This window comes from Embiotoca jacksoni, unplaced genomic scaffold (assembly GCF_022577435.1).
Source record: "Embiotoca jacksoni isolate LCO1_2020_lvr unplaced genomic scaffold, fEmbJac1.0.p SCAF_1, whole genome shotgun sequence".
NCBI lineage: Eukaryota > Metazoa > Chordata > Actinopteri > Embiotocidae > Embiotoca > Embiotoca jacksoni.
Genome location: NW_027185229.1, coordinates 26,674,826 through 26,696,445, shown reverse-complemented (window position 1 = coordinate 26,696,445; position 21,620 = coordinate 26,674,826). Strand labels below are relative to the sequence as shown.

The 21,620-nt window shown below is 47.7% G+C and overlaps 1 protein-coding gene across 1 annotated transcript in view; it reads right to left on the bottom strand.

The window, feature by feature from the left end:
- Positions 1 to 493: 493 nt before the first annotated feature.
- chd6 (chromodomain helicase DNA binding protein 6) overlaps positions 494 to 21,620 on the bottom strand; it is an 81,082-nt gene continuing 59,955 nt past the window's right edge. Inside the window, 23 exon segments of the mRNA XM_069150810.1 lie at positions 494 to 3,365; positions 3,566 to 3,670; positions 4,134 to 4,274; positions 4,395 to 4,637; positions 4,882 to 5,128; positions 5,130 to 5,509; positions 6,640 to 6,990; positions 7,621 to 7,772; positions 7,899 to 9,446; positions 9,766 to 10,099; positions 10,470 to 10,724; positions 11,122 to 11,949; positions 12,882 to 12,979; positions 14,234 to 14,442; positions 15,020 to 15,419; positions 15,906 to 15,963; positions 17,166 to 17,244; positions 18,847 to 18,976; positions 19,312 to 19,415; positions 19,776 to 19,865; positions 20,214 to 20,373; positions 21,040 to 21,158; positions 21,302 to 21,382. Of these exon segments, the coding sequence (XP_069006911.1) occupies positions 2,094 to 3,365; positions 3,566 to 3,670; positions 4,134 to 4,274; positions 4,395 to 4,637; positions 4,882 to 5,128; positions 5,130 to 5,509; positions 6,640 to 6,990; positions 7,621 to 7,772; positions 7,899 to 9,446; positions 9,766 to 10,099; positions 10,470 to 10,724; positions 11,122 to 11,949; positions 12,882 to 12,979; positions 14,234 to 14,442; positions 15,020 to 15,419; positions 15,906 to 15,963; positions 17,166 to 17,244; positions 18,847 to 18,976; positions 19,312 to 19,415; positions 19,776 to 19,865; positions 20,214 to 20,373; positions 21,040 to 21,158; positions 21,302 to 21,382 (7,384 nt within the window). The 3' untranslated portion in view covers positions 494 to 2,093.

The following is a 21,620-nucleotide window of genomic DNA, read 5'->3' as shown; positions in this document are numbered from 1 at the left end:
TGTTGTGAAAAGACTGAATAAAACCAACAACTTGCATCCTTTTTTAATGTACAGTACAGTCTGTTTGATACAGAAAACACTGGGACTAACCTCAATGCCAAAAAAAAAAAAATCCTACCGCGCTTATGTCAAGTACTTTGTTCCCGCCCAAACGGAGAAAACAAAACTAAAAGTAAGAAAAAAGAAATAAATGGTGCAAAAAAAAAAAAAAAAAAAAAAAAAAAAAGGAAAGGAAAGACAGCAATATACAGCGATAAGATTTACATATTTGGAAACTCTTCGAATGTAAATTCCATTTAAAACTAATGTGAGAAAAAAAAAAAAAACTCGTTTTTCTGTTTAATCCAAAACACAAAAAAAACAAAAACAAAAACAAAAACAACGGACTTATTCCCTTTCCCTGGACAGATGGTCGACGACGCACAGACAACATCTCTGAAACACGAGAGTCCCACACGGAGAAGAAAAAAAAAGTGCGGAGAGGACAGCGACGTGATGCTACAGGTCATGATTTATTTATTTTTTTATACTATCTCTTAAAACGGGCCACCGGCGCGCTGATTTGTTTTTAAGTTTAGGGGCAAAAAAAAAAAAAGTAAAAAATAAAATCACCTTCTATCTCCTCTTTTTCTCCCACAATCCTCCGCTCCACATCGGTGTCTTTTGCAGGACAGGAAATACAATCAAAGCTGGCTCCTATGGCGACCCCTGGTTTTTATTTATTTCATTTGACATCCCCAGTCACGATTAAAACTTAACAACTCCAGAGGAGGAGCGAGGGATTTCTCAAAGTGACTTTGTGGCTGAGTTTGAACAGCAGCAAAAAAAAAAAAAAAAAAAAAAATCTAAAGAGTAACACAACAGATGAATCTCATGATTGTTCTTTTTGCTTTCATCAGCAAAAAAAAAAAGAAAAATGTGGGAGTTGCGCAACATTTTCCTGTTCTTGGGAGTCTTGGGATTTGCTTGCAGAATAAATGACAATATTGACCTCTCGGAGCTACTTTACAAAGGAGTTATTGCAGCCATGGCTCAGCATTAATCATAATGAAACTAGACTTAAAATAAAAAAATCATTTTATGACTTCTTTTTTTTTACCCTTAAAGTCTCAATTTTGGTAACTTGGGTAAAAAAAACATTTTTTTTTTTTTTCCTGGTTTAAATGCATGAAAATGTACTTTTTGTTGAAGGGACTCAAACAGGAATCTCATCAAGGATTTTTTTTTCAAAGGTTGGCCAACACTGAAATATATTCGGGGCTGCGGCCTGTTTTTCACGCAACAGCCAGTGAATCTTGCATATTTAAGTTGATGTTCATCAGTGTTTTCTAAGAAGAGGTGTCACACGTGGTGGTGAACGCTGGTTCTGCCTCCCAAATGAATTAAAAATCGCATGTTTTAGTGGCGTGTGAGTTGTTTTTTCCCGGAAATTCCCCCAAAATGTGAAACGAAAAAAGAAACCGTCCCAGTCGTCCTCGGTAAAAAAAACCAAAATACTTTTTTTTTTTTTTTTTTTAAAATCCCTTTGAGCTTTAAAAACTAGATGGATGTTAACTGTTGAAGCCGCTCCTCGGTTCGCACGTATTGCCCTGCGGTGTGTGCGTGTGTGCGTGTGTGTGTGTGTGTGTGTGTGTGTGTGTGTGTGTGTGTGTGTTTCCTGTTGACGGAGTGTCAGTCTCGATGCAGGAAATGAAAGGGGAGGAAGAATACAGAGGAGATCGTTTCTTACACTAGTTTTTTTGTTTTTTTTGTTTGTTGTTTTTTTTGTTTGTTTTTGTTTTGTATACAACGATGGGCGTGGAGACGGTGGGTGGGGTCTCGGCATATAAACGTGACCGAGTCGAATATAATCGTCATCGTGAAGTCATCGTCATAATAAAAGTCTTTACATGGACATTGACTGACAAGACACGGCACAAACTTTACACGGTTGCTCAGTCGAGAAAAAAAAAAAAAAAAAAAAAAAAAAAAAAAAAAAAAAAAAAAGGAGGAGACGGGAGGAGACGGAGAAGAGACGGGAGGAGAGCGCCGGCAGGACGTCGTTTTTTTTTTTTTTTTCCTTTTCTTTTTTTTTCTTCTTTTTTGTCGTCTCTTTAGGCCTCGGCGGCGTCCCCGTCCTCTACGCTTCCTCTCGTCGCCTCAGCGTCCGGCCTCTCAGCCTCCTCTTTCGCCTCCTCTCCCGTCTCCTCCGCCGCCACCGCCGCCGCTCCCTCGCTGTGGTTATTGGAGTCCGGTTCCTCCGACGGCCCGTCCTCCGCGTTGCCCCGCTCAGTCTGGAGCTCTTGGGTCGGAGGCGGGCCCGGGCCCGGCGCTGAGGTAGAGGGGACGGAGGAGGAGGACAAGGAGGAGGACGAGGAGGCGGCGGCCGAGCGGGCGCTTCCGCTTCCGGCCTTCACTGTACTTTCTCTCTCCTCCGCGTCTCCCGTCGCCGCCTTCTCCCGCTCCCTCTCCTCCTCCCCCCGCTCCCCGTCCTCCCGCCCTCTCTTCCTCCTCCTCTTGGGGCTGCCCGGGGAGCCGTCCACGGCGCCGGGAGGCATGGCCGGCAGCGCCATGATGCCGCCGTGGGGCAGGAACATGTGCGGGTACAGCAGACTGTGGGACATGCCCGGGATCAGGAAGGGGTTGAAGGTGAGGTGGCTGCCGGTGCCGGCCCCGAGGTGGGCGGCGCTGAGGTGGGCCCGGCTGGTGGAGGTGATGATGGCCGCCGCCGTCGCCGCCGCCTCGGCGCCGGCCGCTCGCTTGTTGCCGTCCGCGGCTCCCTTCTCCTCCCGACTCTTCTCCTTGTCGCCGCCGGTCGACGACGAGGCGGCGCCCTCTCTCTCGGCGGGCGTCGTAGAGGAGGGGCTGTCGGACGTCGACGGCGCCGTCGTCGTGGTGACCTTGGCGGCGCAGTGCGACGACGAGGAGGAGGAGCTGGGGTGAGGCGGCGGCGTGTGCGCCATCATGGTGCCGACGCTGAACAAGGCGTGCTGCGGGATGGCGGCGCCGTGCGGGTGCGGGATGCCGTGCAGCATCATCGGCAACATGCTCAGCCCGTTCTTGGCGTCTTCCGCCGACGCGCCGGCCGCTCCCGCCGAAACGGCGGCGGAGAAGCCGTGCGGGAATCCGGCCGCCATGATCCCGGAGATGGGAATGCCGGGAATGCCGCCGCGGAGGTTCTGCATCGCCACCATGGAGTCCATGCTGCCGATCAAACCGCCGTTCATGAAGAGCGGCGGGCCGAGGCCGGACGAGGAGGCGTCGGAGACGGACAGGAGGGGTTTGGGCATCTCGCTGCGGGGACGACGTCCTCGGCGCCGGGAGCCCGGGTCTCTGTTCACCGGTTCTGTCAGGATCCGGGAGAACTTCCCCTCGGGGAGGAAACCCTGCGAGAGAGAGGACGGGGGAAACGGTTAAAAGCTTCAGTGACTGAAAGCGATGAATTATAGCAAGAAATCGACGCGATAAAAGTTTGAGAACACGTTAAATAAAAACTGAAAAAAAATCTCCCGTAAATCTCGCGATCGCGATAATTAACGCAAATTCAAGCAAACAGGAGTTCAGTGTTACGTCGCGTCGTACTCACAGAGTGTCGGACCACGTCGGCCCAGTCCGGAGCTACGTAGTACTCCGAGTTGGCATCCAGCCACCTGGACAGCTCCTTGATGGCCGGAGCCATAGCGCCACCAAGCTGCGAGGGAAGAAATGCCGGGACAAAAAAAATTATAATAATGATATCAATCTAATATTTAAGATTTTTTTTTCTGGCTTTATAGTCAGAAGCAGATTTGGCACCACAGAACCACCAGACCAGTGCCGACTATTCGAAAGTCGCAATTTGATTATTCGCCGCGTGTTTATCTTCCCCTTATGTTGTTTAACAGCGGCCGGCAAACAGCGTTTAGGCGCATCACCGCCACCTGGTGGCGGGAGTGACGCATTACAAGCAGGCGCATATACACGAATCGATTATTCTGTGTCGTAACCACTATTTGAATATGCAAAAATTACGGTGTCCCATCCCGACACCAGACCCGTCACAAAGTTAGACTCGCTACTTCCCCGTGACTGAACTTTTACCGGTAAAGGTTTAAAAATACAAATAAATAAATAAATGCCGTTTATGTGCTTGTGTGTGTACGTGAGTCCACTACCCTGCGCCCGGTGCCTCGGTGCACCACGGGGACCCTCTCCTCGCCCGTCAGAGAGTTAATGTCCAGCTTGGTGGGGTCTTTGCAGCGATGCCTCCTCTGTTTGGGACGCTCCACGAAACCGTGCAGCAGACCGGCTCCGGACTGGTGGAAAAAAAAAAAAAAGAAGAAAAAAGAAAATCAAGGAGGTGAAATCACAAAGGTGAGGAAAAAAACAAACAAACACCACCTTAAAAGATTTACACCCGAAAACGTCGGACTTACGTGGGCGAAGGCGGGCAGGTCCATGCTGTAGCCCGGGTTCTGTCGCAGCCACTCGATCAGACCTTTGCTCGCCGCCTCCCTGTCGATGGCCACGATCTCCGGCTGCGGCGGCGTCTGGGTGGGCGTGGGAGTGGAGGAGGAGGAGGAGGGCGTGGGGGGCCCCGCCGGTCGCTCCGAGGGGGAGGGGGACGGCGAGGAGGTGGAGGAGGAGACGGAGGAGTGGCTGATCACCTCCACCCGGCCCTGCACACGGAGAGAGAGAGAGACACGCACACGCACACACACACACACACACACACACACACACACACACAGGCAGACGCTTTGAAATGCTGAGCGGGTGAAAAACAGATTTTCCTCATTTTTTTCTATTTGACTTTAAATTCGTCCCCCAAAAGTGTCCCCCAGTGAGGCTTCGTCTCTCTTTCACGCATTAGGCAGGAAAAAGCCCCCATCCCCCCCTCCATCCCCCCCTCCCTCCACCCACCTGTGTGTCGGGGAGGTGCAGTCCTCGGCTCTTGGTGAACTCAGAGTACAGAGCTTCCACATTTCTCCTCCTCCCTCTCCTCCTCCTCAATGAATCATCTCCCCTCAGGCTCCCGTTAACTATCTGCCCCGTTACGGGATGGATGAGGCCGGCCTGCAGTATCCCGGCCATGTCGATTCCCACCGAGCCGGGGGGGAGCGGCGCCGTGATGGGGGGCGGCGGCAGCTTGTGACCGCCGCCGCCGCCACCCGCCGCCTACGGCTTCATTTGTCCCGATGCCACTAGTAGTGCTTATTTCTCCCGAAGACTTGGTCAGATCGATGGCCGCCTCTTGCCAGCCGTTAATCAACAGGGCTGCCGGGCGGTGGGAGGGCGGGGCCACCACCGGCACCGTCTCCCCGCTGGAGGTGGCCGGGGTGGCGGCGGCGGCGTGGCACGACGACGCAGGCTTCCCGGCTAAAACCTTGGCGGCCGCCGCGGCGGCAGCGGCTTCGTAGTCGAACGACCTCCGACCCCCCGCTCGTTTGAGCTCGGGGAGGAAGGGAGGAGCCACGAGCCTCTCCTGTAAGAGAGGCAAGGAGGTGAGGCGCCATGCTCCGCGCCCGCATGCGCCGCCCCGCGGCATGTACTGTCAAGGTGGACGGGGTGGGTGAGGGGCAGACAAGGATGGGAGAGAGACGATGGCTTTGTTAAACACACATATGGACTGAGACACAAACACAGTGGACGCTGTCAGCCGGGTCAACTCAACACACATTTAAACAATTTTTTTTATTTTTTTTATTTCGATCTTATGAGAGCGATGCGTCATCTTTTGGAAGCTGCTTTTCGAGCACCCAATGAATAACATCGAGCTTCCTCGGCTTGTTTATCCGCAAACGTATGAGTCAAATAAAACAGCTAATAATCCGTCTGCCTCCTGGTTTAAGGTGCGCAGCATTTTGGAAACCATCTTTTGGGGTTTTAAAGAACACCGTATTGTTAATTAGTCAGACGGAAATAATTGGGTATTAATAATAAATTGACGTCCTGCCGAAAGTCTAATATACACATACGATATGTTATATTAAAAAAAAAATTGACATTACACGGACAGGAAGCTTGACAAATAAGCAATGATGTGACTTCGAGGTGTCCGATACTACACCTGAAATAACCTGCTTTACATTTGGACATTTTACTACGTGCTGCGTATGTGCGACTAAAGGAAGACGTCTGCTTCGGCTTATTTAAAGACCTCCTCCGGTGAGGATCAAGTTTTAAACCTGGAGCCTGTTTACATATTCACAGATCTGCACTGCTGACTCAAATCGAAGGTGTTAAAAGTTAAATTTAAGCCACTTTAAGGGGATTAAGGGAGGTTGTTTTTTTCTCGATTTGTAATTTTGATAACCGGAAGGGAGTTTTAAGGGTGTTAAGATTTTTTTGGTGTTAAACTATACAATGAACAAGGTCCTTACATAACACGAGTTTAAAAATGTCTTCATATTTTGTACTTTAATTTATCAGCATAATTGAAAGTAAAATAATAATCCGTAGAAGAATAATCGGTAAATTAATTAAATTACATTAAATTAATGGGCGCACTAAGTGTTGATGCATTTTGCCAAAATGATTAGCATTATATGCAAAACTGGACACCACTTGTATGGACCATGGTATGAGAGAGAGATAAATGTAGACAGATGATAGATACACTGATATGTACAACAAGGGGATTCATCCATTCATTCATCACGGTCCCAGCGAGTTTCTCACCTTCGGTAGTCTTGTGAGCGGGGGAGGGATGGAAAACCCAAGTCCAGGATTCACCTGCTGAACTCGGGCCTGGCCCGGGACGGAGCTGGATGCTGTGGTCGTGAGGAAACCCGCCCGCTGCTGCTGCTGCTGCTGTTGTTGCTGCTGCTGCTGCTGCTGTTGTTGCTGCTGCTGTTGCTGCTGTTGCTGCTGCTGCTGCTGGTGGTGCTGGTGGTGCTGGGCTAAGCTGTTGGCCAGGCAGGAGTTGGCGGTCAGGGAGCCCGGCGAGTCGTACTGCTCGCTCGACGAAGGCCATTTCCCCTTCAGGATGGCGTGGCAGATGCTGTCCAGGCGGTTGATGATCACTCTGTCCTGCAGGGGGCAGCAAAGACGTCAACAAAATTGAAGTAAGACACACGAAGGAAGATCAGATGAGCGGACTTAACTTTGATGGAAAACGGTTCGACATTGATGACAAGAATTACACCGAAGGTGCCACAAAAATACAGCGACATCTAAAACAGTGGTGACAGTGTTGGAGGGAAACCTTGAAACGGGGTATTTTTGGGCTTAAAATCTGTAAAAACTAAAAGCAAATCTTTGGGAATAGTCTTCTAAAGGAACGTATTTAAAAAAAAGAAAGAGAGCTGCCTTTTAAAAATATTTCTTACAATATTGCAATTAGCTGCTAGAAAAGTGTTATGTTGCTTGGATGAGGTGGTAAACGGTAATTGGTCTTGAGACCTTTGCGGTCTCAAAGCGCTTTACACGTTTCCAATTAACACACATTCACACACCAATGGAGGCAGAGCTGCCATGTACGCTTACTTGCCAAAATCAGAAGCAAATCGGAGGTGTCAGCCTCTTGCCATAAGACACTTTTACATGTGGGGCAGTAGGATTTAGCGGGCAACCCGTTCTACCATCTACGGTAACTTCTAAACGTGTCGGACATACAGATACCTTAACGGGCATTTTAAAACAGAAACGACGCTCCGGTACCTTTGGCCACTCGGAAAATGAGTAAAGCGCCTTTTCCTGTAACAGCTGAGCGATGGTCGGCTCCCGGGCTTCGTGGAGGCTGTCGGGAATCTCGCACATGGAAATAGGAGTCGCAAACCGGGGGCTGCCGGCATAAGCTTCCACCACGGGCACTACACGGAGGAGGATGACACGTTTAAACTCAACAATTTTGCCTTGAAAGCGAAAATTCATTTCACAGATTAAATGATAAAACCAGCTAACTTTTTGAACTGTTTACCGAGACTCCATATTCTTACCCGGCGTACTCGGCCTCTCCTCCTTCACTTGGCCTTTCAACACCGAGCTTTCCGAGGCGTCCGCCAGCCCGTCCGCCTGCTCCAGCTTCGGGGTCAGGACTGTGCTGTCGGCCTCCAACATCTCTTGCTTGGTCTCGGCTTTGACGACGGACAAAGCTGCGAACTCCAGGCCCTCCGGCTTGGCCTCGGGTTTTACCTCGGAGCTGTCCGGGTAGGTCGTGAACGCCGGACTCTCCGTCTTGGCTTCGGGCTTGACGGCGGACGTAACAGAAAAGGCCGTTAACCTCAAACCTTCGGGCTTCGTCTCGGTCTTGAGCTTGGCACCGTCTGAAAAGGCGATGAGTCCCAGAGCGAACGGTTTGACTTCGGTTTTGACTTCGCTGCCGTCCGTGTAGGCTACGAACTGGAGAACCTCGGGTTTGGTGTCCAAGTTCTCAGGCTTCATGGGAAGGCTCAGATCTTCGGGTTTGGCCTCGAAAGTTTCGGGTTTTACAGGATAGTCTAACTGCTCAGCTTTAGTCACCAAGTCTTCTGACTTTACAGCGTAGGAAAAGAAATTTGCGTGTTTGATTTCAGAGCTGTCGGGGCAGACATCCTCAACGGACTCCATCTTGGTCTCCTCTACTTTGATTGGTAGGACCAGGGTCTCCGGTTTTCTTTCACCGCCGCTGTCTGGTAAAACAGAGAATTTCAGATCAAGTGGCTTCGCGTCAGTAAGAGCGGAAGCAACTTTGATTTCATTTTGATCGAGCAGATTGTCTTTGCTGTCTTGATCAAGGGAGGACGTCAGGGATCTGTCGTTACAGTCTCTGCCGCCATCTGGTAAATTCGGGTCTTCAACTGAACCCTCACAGTGTTCCTCATCCAAGGAGACTTTGGCTCCATCTATACAATCGCTCTCTCTGGGGACTCGGGCGGACTTTGATGGGACTGTGGGGGATTGGACCGAAACAGAAGCGCGGGAAGGCTGGGCATATACCGAGTACATGTTCTCCATCTCCATCTCGTTCGGTTTGGTGTCGAATCGTTTCGCTGCCTTCCCATCGCAGGGTTGTACCACCGCAACATCCATCAGAGAAACATGATCGACGTGATCCACCTGACCCTCCGAGATCTCGTCCACTTGATCAGCGAGGTCCGCACGGTCCACCGAACCGCCCTCACCGGGATCTCTCGGGATCCCTTTTGCTTGCACAAACTCTCCAGCTGCGTTGCCCATCAACACTTCGGCGTCAAGAGAATTATCCATCGTCTGTTCCTCCACTGGCTGATACAAGATCAAAGCGGCCACCTCCTCCGCAGGCTCTTCGATAGACTCGGGACACACGAGGCTGCCCTCCTCTTCCAGCTTTCCGAGGTAAGGGTCGACGTCTCGGGTCAAGTCCTCTTTAGGCTCCGCCCGGTCGAAGCCCCCCTGAAGGTCTTGAGACACTCGGTTTAAGAGCTCCTTCCTCTTAACCTTTCCTCCCAGGCTCGGTTCTGGCTCTATCCCGTCCATCTCTGGGACTTCCATGTTTGGATTCAAGTCTCCCAGACTTTGGTCTGCACCTGCGATCAGAAACCATCGAGTAAATGTAAAGTAGTGCGAGGAAACATTGGCATTTTTCTTTGAGTATCAGAACAAATCCTGGTGTGCACTGCTATCTGCCGGCGTTGTTTTAAACCTGCCACTGGGAGCTGAGCAGCATTGCAACACCTTATGACTTTGTAAATGGTCTAAAAGGGTGTGAAACCATTGGGGTTTCAGGTGTTTTTACAATTACAGGGTCAACCTTCGCTAAAATTACAAACTGCATGATCTATATCATATTTGCGGTCAACGATCTGTGGAATAAACAGCAGGTTGAATATTTCACCATCGACGCACCTCGTCGCGGATTACATCCCTCAGTTTCCAGACGTCGATCCCTCCGTCGTTCCAACTTCAGCTCCTCGGCACCCCTCGACAAGTCTTCCGCCTCCTCTTCCTCCTTGTCATCGAACTCAAACCCGGCACTTCCCTCCCTCTCCTCCCCCTCTTCCTCCTCCTCCTCCACGGGATTGGTCAGGCTCTCCGAGACGTCCGAGTGGCCCAGTCCATCCTGCGGCTCGTGGGCCGTGATGTCGGACAGGGAGAGCGGAGGAGGTGGTGCGAAGGGCAGCGGCGGGCTGGCGGACAGGTCCGTTTGGTCGGCGCTGGGTTCTTCGTTCACGCCAATGTCCTGAATAAATACACACAAAATCAAAGTGTCAGATTTACTCAAGCCTGAAGGTTGATTTATAATTGCCAGCTCGGCCGCAGCCTCAGCAAGTGGCCGGCGTGTTGCTCTGCAATTAGGCTGCCAGGAAGCTAGCAGGGGGTTTCTATGTCACAGCGTTGAGGTACAATAAATGTTGAACAACCGTTACTTTTACTGAAATCACTGAATTATGAGCTACTTTTAAAGATGGTCCTTATGTCAATAAGCCATTTTAATAGTTTAATTAGTTTAATAATCCCTTTTTTTTTTTTTTTTTTTTTTTTTTTAGCAGTTTGTCTACCGTCTGTGCAATGAGTTATTTTTTTTTGGGCACTAGATGGCAAAACCAAACCTTAAAGAGCATGTAGCTGGAGGACAGCGGCTCCACCGAGTCCCCCGCCGACGGATGGGAGGGAGAGGAGGATGGCGGGAGGCCTAAACACTCCTCCAGAGTCCCGCCTTCCTCCCCTACTCTGTCTCCCCCCCGCGCCTCCTCGTCCTCCTCCTCCAGGAAGCCGGGTTCGAGCGCGGAGGGACCCAGGATCGGATCGGACTCGTTGAACATGTGGTGAGCGGGACTGGTGTGGTCCGTGCTGTCCCAGGGAGCCTGCAGGGGAGGGGAGGTGTGTGTGCGGAGGGTTGGAGGGAGAAGGGAGGGGGGATGTGATGGTGACACGAGTAATTTAACAAGGGAAAAGAGACGAGGAAGATGTTGAAGCAAAGAAACAGAAAATTTGTCTTTTTAGCAATTAGGCGGTCTTCAAAAACAAATTCAGACAGCAATTTTAATAGCTAATTAATAATTAGCATTTGTTTGATCCTCAGTTCTGTGTCATGCTCTGGGACATCTTTTAACATTTTACAGAAGAAAAAACAGCAAATAAATCATTAAAAACGATAAAAAAAAATATCAACTATAAAAAAATACTCTTTTCATGCATTTCAATTACAGATAGATAAAATTATCTTAACGGCAGAATTGATCACTAAATCTCAGCGCGTACCTGTAGCTGATCCAGCTCCACCGACGGCGCCATCAGCCCGGTCTCCTCCGACGAGCCCTGCTCGCCGACGAGCACGTCGCTCCTCAGCTTGGAGTCGAGGTCGGCTCCGCCCACGCCGTACGAGTTGAGCATGCTTTGGCCCCCCGCCGCCGAGTTGAAGGGGAAACCGTTGAGGGCGTCCTTGGACGCCTTCCCGCCGTGCAAAGCCTCGGCGGACATGGCGTCGTGCTGCAGCGCTCCCAGCTCCAGACTTTCGTCCAGAGGAGGGCAGTCGAGGAAGTCGCCCCGCGACCCGGGAACTATTCCCAGACTCGTTGAGGCCGAGTCGTGGGCATCCAGCGGAGGAGGGTGAAGGTGAGAGGAGGATGATGAGGAAGGAGAGGGAGCAGACGGAGGCCCGAGGTGCTGCTGGTGGTGGTGGTGATGATGGTGGTGGTGGTGGTGGTGAGAGGACTGGTGGGGATACTCGGGAGGTTGAGGGGAGTGGTGACCGACTCCCGAGTCGTACAGGCAGCAGTGAGGATGAGGCAGCTGCGGGTGTGACGAGGACGAAGAGGAGGACATGCCGGGATGAGCTGCCAGGTGGTGAGCGTGATGGTGACTCTGAGGATGAAGGTGAGCAGGGTGGCCCCTGACGTAGTTCCTGTGAGCCTCCAGGAAGTTCAGCTGGGGGTCGTTGAGGAGGTAGAAGTCGGTGCGGCTCAGGCCGTGGCGCGCCGCTCCGACGAGGAGGTCGCGGTCGTGTTTGGCCGACTCCCACCACACGGGGAGGTAGAGGGAGGGGCGGCACAGCTGGAGGCGGGCCGAGAGCAACGGGTGACGGAGAACCTGAGAGAGGGGTGCAGGTCAGAGGTCAAATTACTATCATCAGTAATTGTTACAAAATGTACAAAAAAAAAAAGTTTTCAATTTCATTGAAAAGTTAAGACTCCAAAAAAAAAAACACCATCAGTGTTAAACCTGAGTAACGTGCGCCGACCAGAAAACAGTGTCTCTACTTATTTCCTGTTTCCTCTCAATTATTAACAAATAATAAAAGCATAACGCTTAAAAAATTTACCGTAAAAACACTGATAGTGTAAAACCAAAAAAAAAACAAAATTAAGCAAATTTTCATGAAATGTTTCCTTCCTATTGGTTAAAAACTACGAGGTTGTTTTTTTACTTGTCCGTATGCTAATAGAGGACATCGTCCTCGGGGCTGCCATGCCACATGTTTGTGAACGCTCTCAACTCGGACGTTCCCAAAAGGGGGGAACCATGAACCAGTAATGATCTCCATTACTTTTAAAAGTGTAGACAATATGCACATTTAAGTCTCCTCTGAGCCCGGTTCTGCTAAAAGGGAGTTTTTCCTTCCATCTGTCAGAGGTTTGTTTCCCCCCCAGCTTACGTGGGAATTGTTGAATTATGTAATTCAATAGGTAAATAAAACTGACTTGTCTTGACTACATTGTGACACAAAATGATAAGTTAAGGAAGTGCCTTTTTTAAAACACGGATTTCCAGACACGTTAAAGGACGTTCATCTTTCGGCTTTGACTTGAAAGTTAGTTTTTAACACAAAACAGATAAAAAATTTTTTAAAAAAAGTCAGAAGAGCTGAATCGGGTTCATCAAACAAGCTCTGAACTGAGTCCACGCAAAACAACTGTTGCGTTTCGAGATCGACTTTTGAACTCGATTTCTAACTTCAGAGTCGTGACGGCGAAACGTCGACTATTTGCGACGTCGCTTTTGTTTTTCTTCAAAGGCCTCACCTGCTCTCTGATCTTGCGCAGCAGTTCGATGCGGTACAACGTCCTCGCCGCTCTCTCCTCCGTCAGAGGCTCCACGAGCACAGCGGGATCCACCAGGCCTGGGAGATAACAAGAGGAGGGGGGGGGGGGGAGAGAAACACCATGAAAGGAAGAGGTGAGGCAGTGAAAGAAGGTAAAATGAGAGACGCAGAGATGAAAGGAGCCAGACGAGAAAAAAAAAGAAGGATTTATTAGTTTGAGTGTGTTTGCGTGAGAGTCGCTCCCGTCTTTGACGAGTTTGCGATTTATCCCACACACGTGCGGCAGATTAAAAATATGCGTGTTGTACGTCCTCCAATTTATTATTATAGCGCAAGTGGCCGACCGGGCGATCCGATTGGTCGACTGAACATTCGGAACGTGCTCAAATCAGCGTAACGGCAACAACATGCAATATAATGTTGTTTTGACCTTGTTATAGGTCTATTAAATGTGACCCATTTTAATGAAATTGTGTCTTTTTTTGGGGGGGGGGGTCCTTTTTTGTCGCTCCGAGCTCCCGTCTCGAAACACCACGGAATAGTCGCGCACTAAATAAAAACGCTGGCGGCGGCGGTTGGCTTGACCGGTTTGGTTTTAACACATGATGCGGTGCTAAAATCATAAAAAAAAATACATCTTTTTTTCCATCAGATATCTTACTTACAACGAGACTGAGCAGTTTAGCGTTTCTATGTGCTGTATTTATTCAGTTTGAGAAACGATCTCTGGAAAGCAATACAAACGGACTAGAAACCACCTCTGTTGCTGGGGCGGTTGCTAAGGGTCGGCTTACTTCCCGGAGTAGTAAACATTGCGTACGTTACGTAAGAGTCCACTGAGGCGACTTGAATGTTTTCCAGTTCTTAGGCAGACCCCACGTGTTGCCGTGGAAACGGAGATCGCGCGAACAAAAATTTTGTATATTTTGCGAGCGAATTGCCCCAAAAATAAGAGCACACTTTGATCTCGTGTTTCATTTCTTTGGAACTTAATAAAAATCTGATTTGTTAAGCGGGTTTGGATCTAAATTGAATGTTCTCGACTCTAAATGAATCAAATGAATCCTTCCACCAGCAGGAGTCAGTATCGGTGCAGAGTAAAAGGGTCCCCAGGAAGGCCATGAGGTCTGCAGCCGGGACCCTTTCACTACTTAGGACGCCTGAATGACGACATTAACGTCGTGTTTGACTGTGATTGTACTCGTGGAAGCGACCGACTGTTGCTACAATACGAAACAGGAAAAAGCAGCGCTTCCTGTTCTCAGCGACATTTTAAACAAGCACATAAAAACCCGTCAGTAATATTTAGATTCCTTTTTCCACAGCCAATACCTTCTTCCTTCCTCGGAGGAAGCTTGCAGGCTGTCCTGCACATGTTGACGAAGGAGTTGAAGTATCTCTCCAAACTCTCGTCCGTCTTCCTCTCCAGTCGGGCCAGCGCTCTGAACTGGGACCAGTCGAACGTCTTCCTGTCCGGGTCGTACACCACCCCGAACGACGACACCGTGCGGTAGAAGTCGGCTTGCTCTCGGCGAGTCCACCTTAAGACATGGCGGGAAAAAAAAGGACAAAGAAATGTTACAAATGAATTGTCAGGTGACGTTTGTTGAGCACTCTCGGCTCTGAAAAATGAGGAAGTGCCTTAAGCTGCAATACCACCGAGTGTCACTAGAGGTTGGCTCCAAAAAGCCTCCATAGACTCCCATTCAGCTGGTCTCGTAAGTCAATAAAATTTCTCCACGAGTTATCTCGGTGTTGTTTAGCTAAAGTCGCCCCTTCTTATTCGTTTTCTGGAGGTCCATCTGAAAATAATCCCGTCGTTAATTAAAAAATAAGCCTCAAAAAGCTGTGTTTCTGGGGGCGATTCTGTTTGATTGACAGGCCTGGGGTGCAGTCAGGTTACAGCTATCAGTGGGCGGGGCGGAGTATCGCCGGGTTTCCAATCAGATCGAGTTAGATCCACCGCTCGCCCAAATATGGTCACTTCCTGCTCCAAACCGCTCCGAACTCCGGGTTCATAACGGCCGTTGACAAACCAACGGGTGACGTCGCTGCTTGTAGTCAACACACACACTAAAACAAGAATCTTTAACTTTGACATCACAGTATTATTGTTACCTCCTCTGCCACTCCAGAAACAGGGGGTCCGGCTCGGTGGCGACCACGGAGCACCTCCTCAGCTCTTCGCCCAGCTGCCAGGCCAGCGGCCCTCCGGCGTGATGACCGTGCGCGGCTCCGCCCCCTCCGATCCCCATGCCGACGAGGCCGTCGTGAAGCAGGTAGTCGTGCCTGAGCAGCGGCTCGCGGCGCAGCGTGAAGCGCTGGTAGGCGGTGATCAGGCGCCGCAGGCGGGCCGTGAGGGCGGGCCCGGTGGGCCAGAGGGGGCGGGCCTGGACCACGTGGAGAGACGCCACACCGGTCCCTGTCGTTCCCGTCGTCGTCGTCGTCATCGTTGTCGTCGTCGTCGTGGTGACCAGAGTTCCATCCTGGGCGCACAAGTCGCCGGACATCTGAGAGTCTGAAAAGACAAAGTTTCTCCGAGTCAGGATACGGGATGTTTTGGACCACATTATTAGAGAGAGAGAGAGAGAGAGAGAGAGAGGGGGAGAGAGAGAGAGAGAGAGAGAGAGAGAGAGAGAGAGAGAGAGAGAGAGAGAGAGAGCGAGAGAGAGAGAGTGGCGGTGAGACATGGATTTGGTTTCGATAGAAAAACATGGTGAGAAATCGCCGCTTGTCAGAACAGAAGAGGGGAGATGTGAGATGTAATCCAGCGGAAAGGGGAAATTATTTCAAACAATCTGAAGGGATGTCAGACTCGGTACAGGAAAAAAAAAAAAAAAAAGGAAAATTACTGGTTCAAACGATCGCTCCGATTACCTCCACAAAGGCGCGAGCCGTTATTAAGCCGTCCATAAAAAAGAAAAAGTTCCAGAAGAACAGTCTCAGTAAAAACCCGAGCGGTACGGTCGATCTGAAATGTAAAGACGCTTCTTTGGTGTCTCACCTGGACCTGTGCTGTCGGGCTTGTCCGAGGTATCGGTGCTCGAGCAGGTTTCCTCCTCCTATAACGAAAAAAAACATACGCAAAAATGACCCGGGATCATAAAAAAAAAATATATATATATATATATATATATCACCAAAATAAAAATGACATATAACTACTTTTATATTTCAAGTTTTACTACATAACTAGCAGCAACAATTATTTTCTATCAATTCTTTTATACGGATACTCAGTCATTAGGTTGGGCAGTATGGTTATGGTCAATATAAGTAAGAATATTCTGAAAATGGAAAATATATGCAAAATAACATCCTGGGTAAACAGGTTTTAACTGTGTTCCACATCGCCAAAAATCTTTGAATATATTTTAGCTAAAACTTCAAAATGGACCGTAAGATTTTTTTGTATCATCATGACCTTTATCAACCTTTATTTACACTGAGAAATCACTGATCTTGACATTGTGTCAATTACAAAGCAAAGGAAAATAATTACAAAATAATAATACTAATAATAATAATAGAATAAAATAAAATCAAAATAATATGATAATGTTCTCAAAATAAGCGGAAATCTTGAAACTTCTATCTTTATATTTTTTTTTATCTGTTTGTATTTCCCCCCAACAATGACAGATATTACAAATTCATATTTCACTTTTACGTGTGACATTTCATATTCTCATTTCGTCCTGATAGGGGAGAAAAAAAAAAAAAAAAATCCACTGCGCTTTAAAAAGAATAAGTGAAACGTCATAAAGTAAAAATATTTTTAAAAAGCCAGATTAGATTTTATTTTTTAAATTTCTTTACAATATCATCTATTATCTGCTCAAATCAAACGATCATGTTTTTACATGAAGTAGAAGCCTTCAAACTGAAAGCATCAAAAATGTAAGAAAAAAATTCTCTGGCAATTTTACAAATTTAGACTTATTATACTTATATATTTCTTTTGTATTTTATCGGTTCTTATGCATTTCATTTCTTTTCAATATCTTTAAATGTTCCTTTACATCAGTTTTTGTGAAACACTGCATGTAATTCTGTTGCTGTGAAGCCCTTTGAGCTGCATTTCTTGTATGAAAGGTGGTGTATAAATAAAGTGTATTATTATGATTATTAAAGTTTATTATTATTATTATTAGTTATTATTATTATTATTATTATTATTCTATAATACATTAAAAGAGTATGTTATCGACTGACAGGCTGTCTGTGGAGTGAAGATGTCCCGTGTCAGGAGAACGTTTCTCACCTTGCTGATCTCGTCTCTGTCCTCTCCTCCGTCGGCTTTGATCTCGGCGTCGTCCTTTGCCTCCTCGGTTTTGCACACGCTAAAATTAAAAAAAAGGAAAAGAAGGCAACGAACAAGAGGTGAGAAGCTGTAAATAAAAGTCCACGGCGGTACGACTTGCTCTTTTTCTCGGGACTCTGTAGTCAACATTTCAAAACTTTTATGGCTATTATATCTGTTTTCAAAAAAAAAAAAGAAAAACTCCTTCCTGCGCTGCGAGTGTGGATTTAACAGAATAGAAAATAAAAAAAAAAAAAAATAAACACTCCTCGGGCAGCAATTAAAAGAAAATAATTTACCCAAAACACTTTTTTCCGACAACTGCTCGACTTCCGGTGCAGCCGCGTTCCTGGCGCCGCAATGTCACCCCCGTAACATCAACCCTCAGTGTATTTTATTTCCTTTTATTTTGATTTTTTTTTTTTTTTTTTATATATATCCTGTCCCGAAAACCTGGGAACCCCCGCGGAGCGAACATTGTGAGACCGGAAGAATCTTCTGCGCCGCCGTGCTGAGCTGAGAGCAGCTGCAGGTCCAACAGGTAACAAAGCGGATGACAACTTCAATTACCTTCAAGAAGAGGATCAAAGCTCCCTCCCCCACCATCGGAGCACACACGCCTCTCATCTTCTTCTTTTTATTTATTTATTTTTTTGCCGCTTCCATCAGCCGGAGCGTCGGCAGCACCCAGAAAATAATTTTCCCACACTGCGTTTTTTATTCTGTCATCTGTTTTGACTCCTCTCTCTCTCTCTCTCTCTCTTTCTTTCTTTCTGTCACTTATTCCTTTCTGGCTATTTAAAAAAAAAAAAAAAAAAAAAAAAAAAAAAAAAAAAAAAGATTCCCCACTGTCGCTTCTTCTCGCAAGACTTGCGAGTGCAGTGAAACCAGCGGTAAAAATTCGCAATTTCTGATCTGCATGTATGTGTGTTTTCTTCGCACCCTGCGTGTAAAGCGGGCAGCGTGGGCAGCGAGGTGGCGGCGTCGACGGAAAACAGACACGCCATCGGATGCGGGTTTTTTCGCACCCGTGTTGGCGCCTGCTGCGACTATCAACAATAAATAAATTACAATCAGCCCTTCGAGGTTGTGCGATGCTGCGTTTTCCATCCATATCGCTCCAGACTTAAATAACATGTGTAATACAGACTTTTAGACCATGAAAAGATGATTTTTTTTTTTCAACATTTGGGCGAGCTGGGGGGGAGGAGCTAGCGGTGGATCTGATTCGGTAGGACTGGAAACCCGGCGGCGCTTCGTCCCGCCCACCGATTGCCGTAACCTGACTGCACCACAGGCCTGTCACTCAAACAGACGCGCCCACCGACGCATTTTATCAACCGTGACCCTGAAGGTCTCGAGGTAAGTCGATGCTTTACGGCCTCTTGAAAAGGCTTTCTGAGTTAAAACCTGGTTAAAAGTCTTCATTAATATTTTGAATCATATTATCAAACATCAAATTTACAACAATTCACATTTAAAAACTAAACTGTCAGAGAAACATAAAAAAAGACAATTTGAAAAGGACGAAAATGTGTGATTGTCCGTGTAAATGATATATTTTAACGTACGCTAACATTCACTAATGTGTGAGTTATCTCGGTTCTTGTCGCGTGTGCGTGTAAACGTGTGCGTCCCGTACCTGTCCGTCATGTCGGAGGCCGCCTCCCCTCCTCCCTGTTCGGCCGACAGCGCCGTCACGTCCGGCATCCCGACTCTCTCCAGGAAACACAAGTCTGGATCGGCCCGCATGGCGTTGTACCGCTCGTAACCTGTCAGAGGGCGAACAGTGACAGACGGACACGTCGTTAAAACACACACACACACACACACACACACACACACACACACACACACACACACACGAGAGTGTTTCTGATGCCATTTCTAGCTTTAAGCACAACGAACAAATAACAGTTGCCTTCCATGTTTGTTCTCTGAATCACTGTTCAAACGCAGCATCTAAGAAAAATGCTGACAAGCTGTTGATGTCGAGCTGTAAAAATCGTCTTGTAAACAACTAAGAACTGAATCGTCTCTAAATCACGACGAGGAAAACGATTGTCAAGCGGCAGCGCTCGTCAGAAATCCTTCTGACGGCTCTCACCGTGTTTGTGGACTCCGGTGAGCAGAGACTTGTCAGCCTCGGCGTCCCACCACGTCACCGGGATCTCGATGTAGTCGATGTCAGGTAGCGGCACCTCCAGTTTGCTGTCGACAGACACACACACACACACACACACACACACACACACACACACACACACACACACACACACACAAGTCAGTCTGTCAGTCAGTGTCAAGTCGGGACACCGAACATCCCGGAAAAAAAACTGTCAGTCGGAAATCTATCAAACGACATTTTGACATCTCGCCGTTCAGTTGACAAAAAACATTTAAACAAGCAGGAAGATAAAACATCCCCCCCCCCCCCCAAAAAAAAAAAAAAAAAATCAAAAAAAAAAATCTGTGAATGAATAATAGTTTACCAACATATAAAACCGAGCATGTGATCAAACACTAAAGTCTTGTTTAGCAGGTAGTCAGTGGAGGACGCTGCTCCGTTACCTGGCAGGTATCCCCTCTGCAGCTTGATTGGCAGCCTCGCCCAGAACCTCCACCTTCAGGTAGTACAACATCCGCACCCTCAGCAGCACCCTGTCGAGGAACAAAACAAAGAGGAGGGAGGGTTTGAACTTTTTATATGGATTATGAATTATAAATGCACCACAATAAAAGCTTTAATAGACAATTACTGTCCCTAAAAAAACTCACTTTAATGAGGTCAGAGGTCAGAATTAAACTGTTGTTGTGTGGCTCATAAATAAGACATGATCAAAGATTAAATTTTTTTTTAAAAAAAAGCTGTTTTTAAGAGTTGCTTCAAAACACAAATCGTCATCATCTCACAAACTAGTGAAGACGTTTCTGGGAGAGAATCTCAGGGAATAAATGAATGTTTAATCTAATGCTAATCTGAGTTAGCGTAAGAGCTAGTGAACTGACTTGTTGCAGTGTTGTTTGAGGTGTTTCTTGTAGCTCTCGTCCTGCAGCACCACCTCGGGGTTACAGTGGACCAGCCAGTCGGCGTTCTTCACCTCAGAGACGCTCAGCTGGGTCTTCAGCTTCTTCCCCTTCCTGCCCCGAGGAACCGGAGCCGATAGACCTGCGACACAGAAACAAAAACAAAAAAAAAATTAAAAAAAATAACTTATGGTTCATGGGTAAATAGTTACATTACATTACAAATTTATTTTGGATTGTGTTTATCTACGTGCATAAAACACAGCAGATGGCAAAGAGCTCACCGGTTGTTAATCTGAGATATCACTTTGAGCTTTGGCCACTAAAATCTTATCAGTTTAGCTTTGAGTAAAAATGTTGAAAACAATTGACAAATTTGAAAAGAAAATTCCCTCCAGACGTTCCTGAAATATTGCGTTGGGATAGGACAGTGACCTTGACCTTTGACCTTTGCCCACCAAAATCTTATCAGGTCACCGTTGGTATCAAGTGAATGTTTTTGCAAAGTTTCACGAAATTTCTTCCGACGCGTTGTTTGAGCTAGTGCGCTCACGGGAACGGGACGGACGGATGAGAGGGGCATGAGGTCACGGTGACCTTGAACTTTGACCTTTCACCACCAAGCCCTAGCCAGTTCAAGTTCGAGGCCGAGTGAACAATTGTGTCACATTCGAAGGAGCTCCGTCGAGGGCGTTCCAGAGATCTCATGTTCACAACAACGTGTAGCATTGAGGTCGCGGTGACCTTGACCTTGACCTTTGAACGACAACGATGCAGATAATGCCGACTAAGCGGCGGAGGGTCTGACCGGAGTGATTGAGCAGCGCCTGGTCCTGGCCCTCCTTGGTGGGTGCGATCAGGTCCCAGATAAAGCTCTTGATCTTGTCGTCGCCTTTGTAGTGTCTCAGGCAGTAAACCAGCAGAGCCCTGCGTGACCACAACAACACAGGGAGGTTTTACTGGTACATGTCTCACGGACACGTAATTCATTAATATGAAGACTTTTTTTTTTGCTGTTAAATCTCACTGTATAAATCGGGACATTTGATGGTTTCTCCTGCGATACTCACCTACAGATCACCTCCATGTCTCTCTCTGCCAGGTGCCATTTGAAGCGGCCGTGGTTCAGGATGTCCTTCCACCGACCCCAACTGGAGAAGACGGGAGCGAAGGACGGAGAAAGGAAGAGGAAATTCAGCAAATATTTTACCCAGAAATCAACGGTGTTTTCGTGCTCCTCTGTTTAACCACACTTGATAAACACGCTGATTATTTCCGTCCGGCATGCAGAAGTGCAAAAGAAAGAACACGTTTGTTCGCTGCAGCTTCCTCAGATGGCTTAATTTGAAGAAGAAAAAAAAAACTCGGTGGCTCCGCCACGTTTTCTCT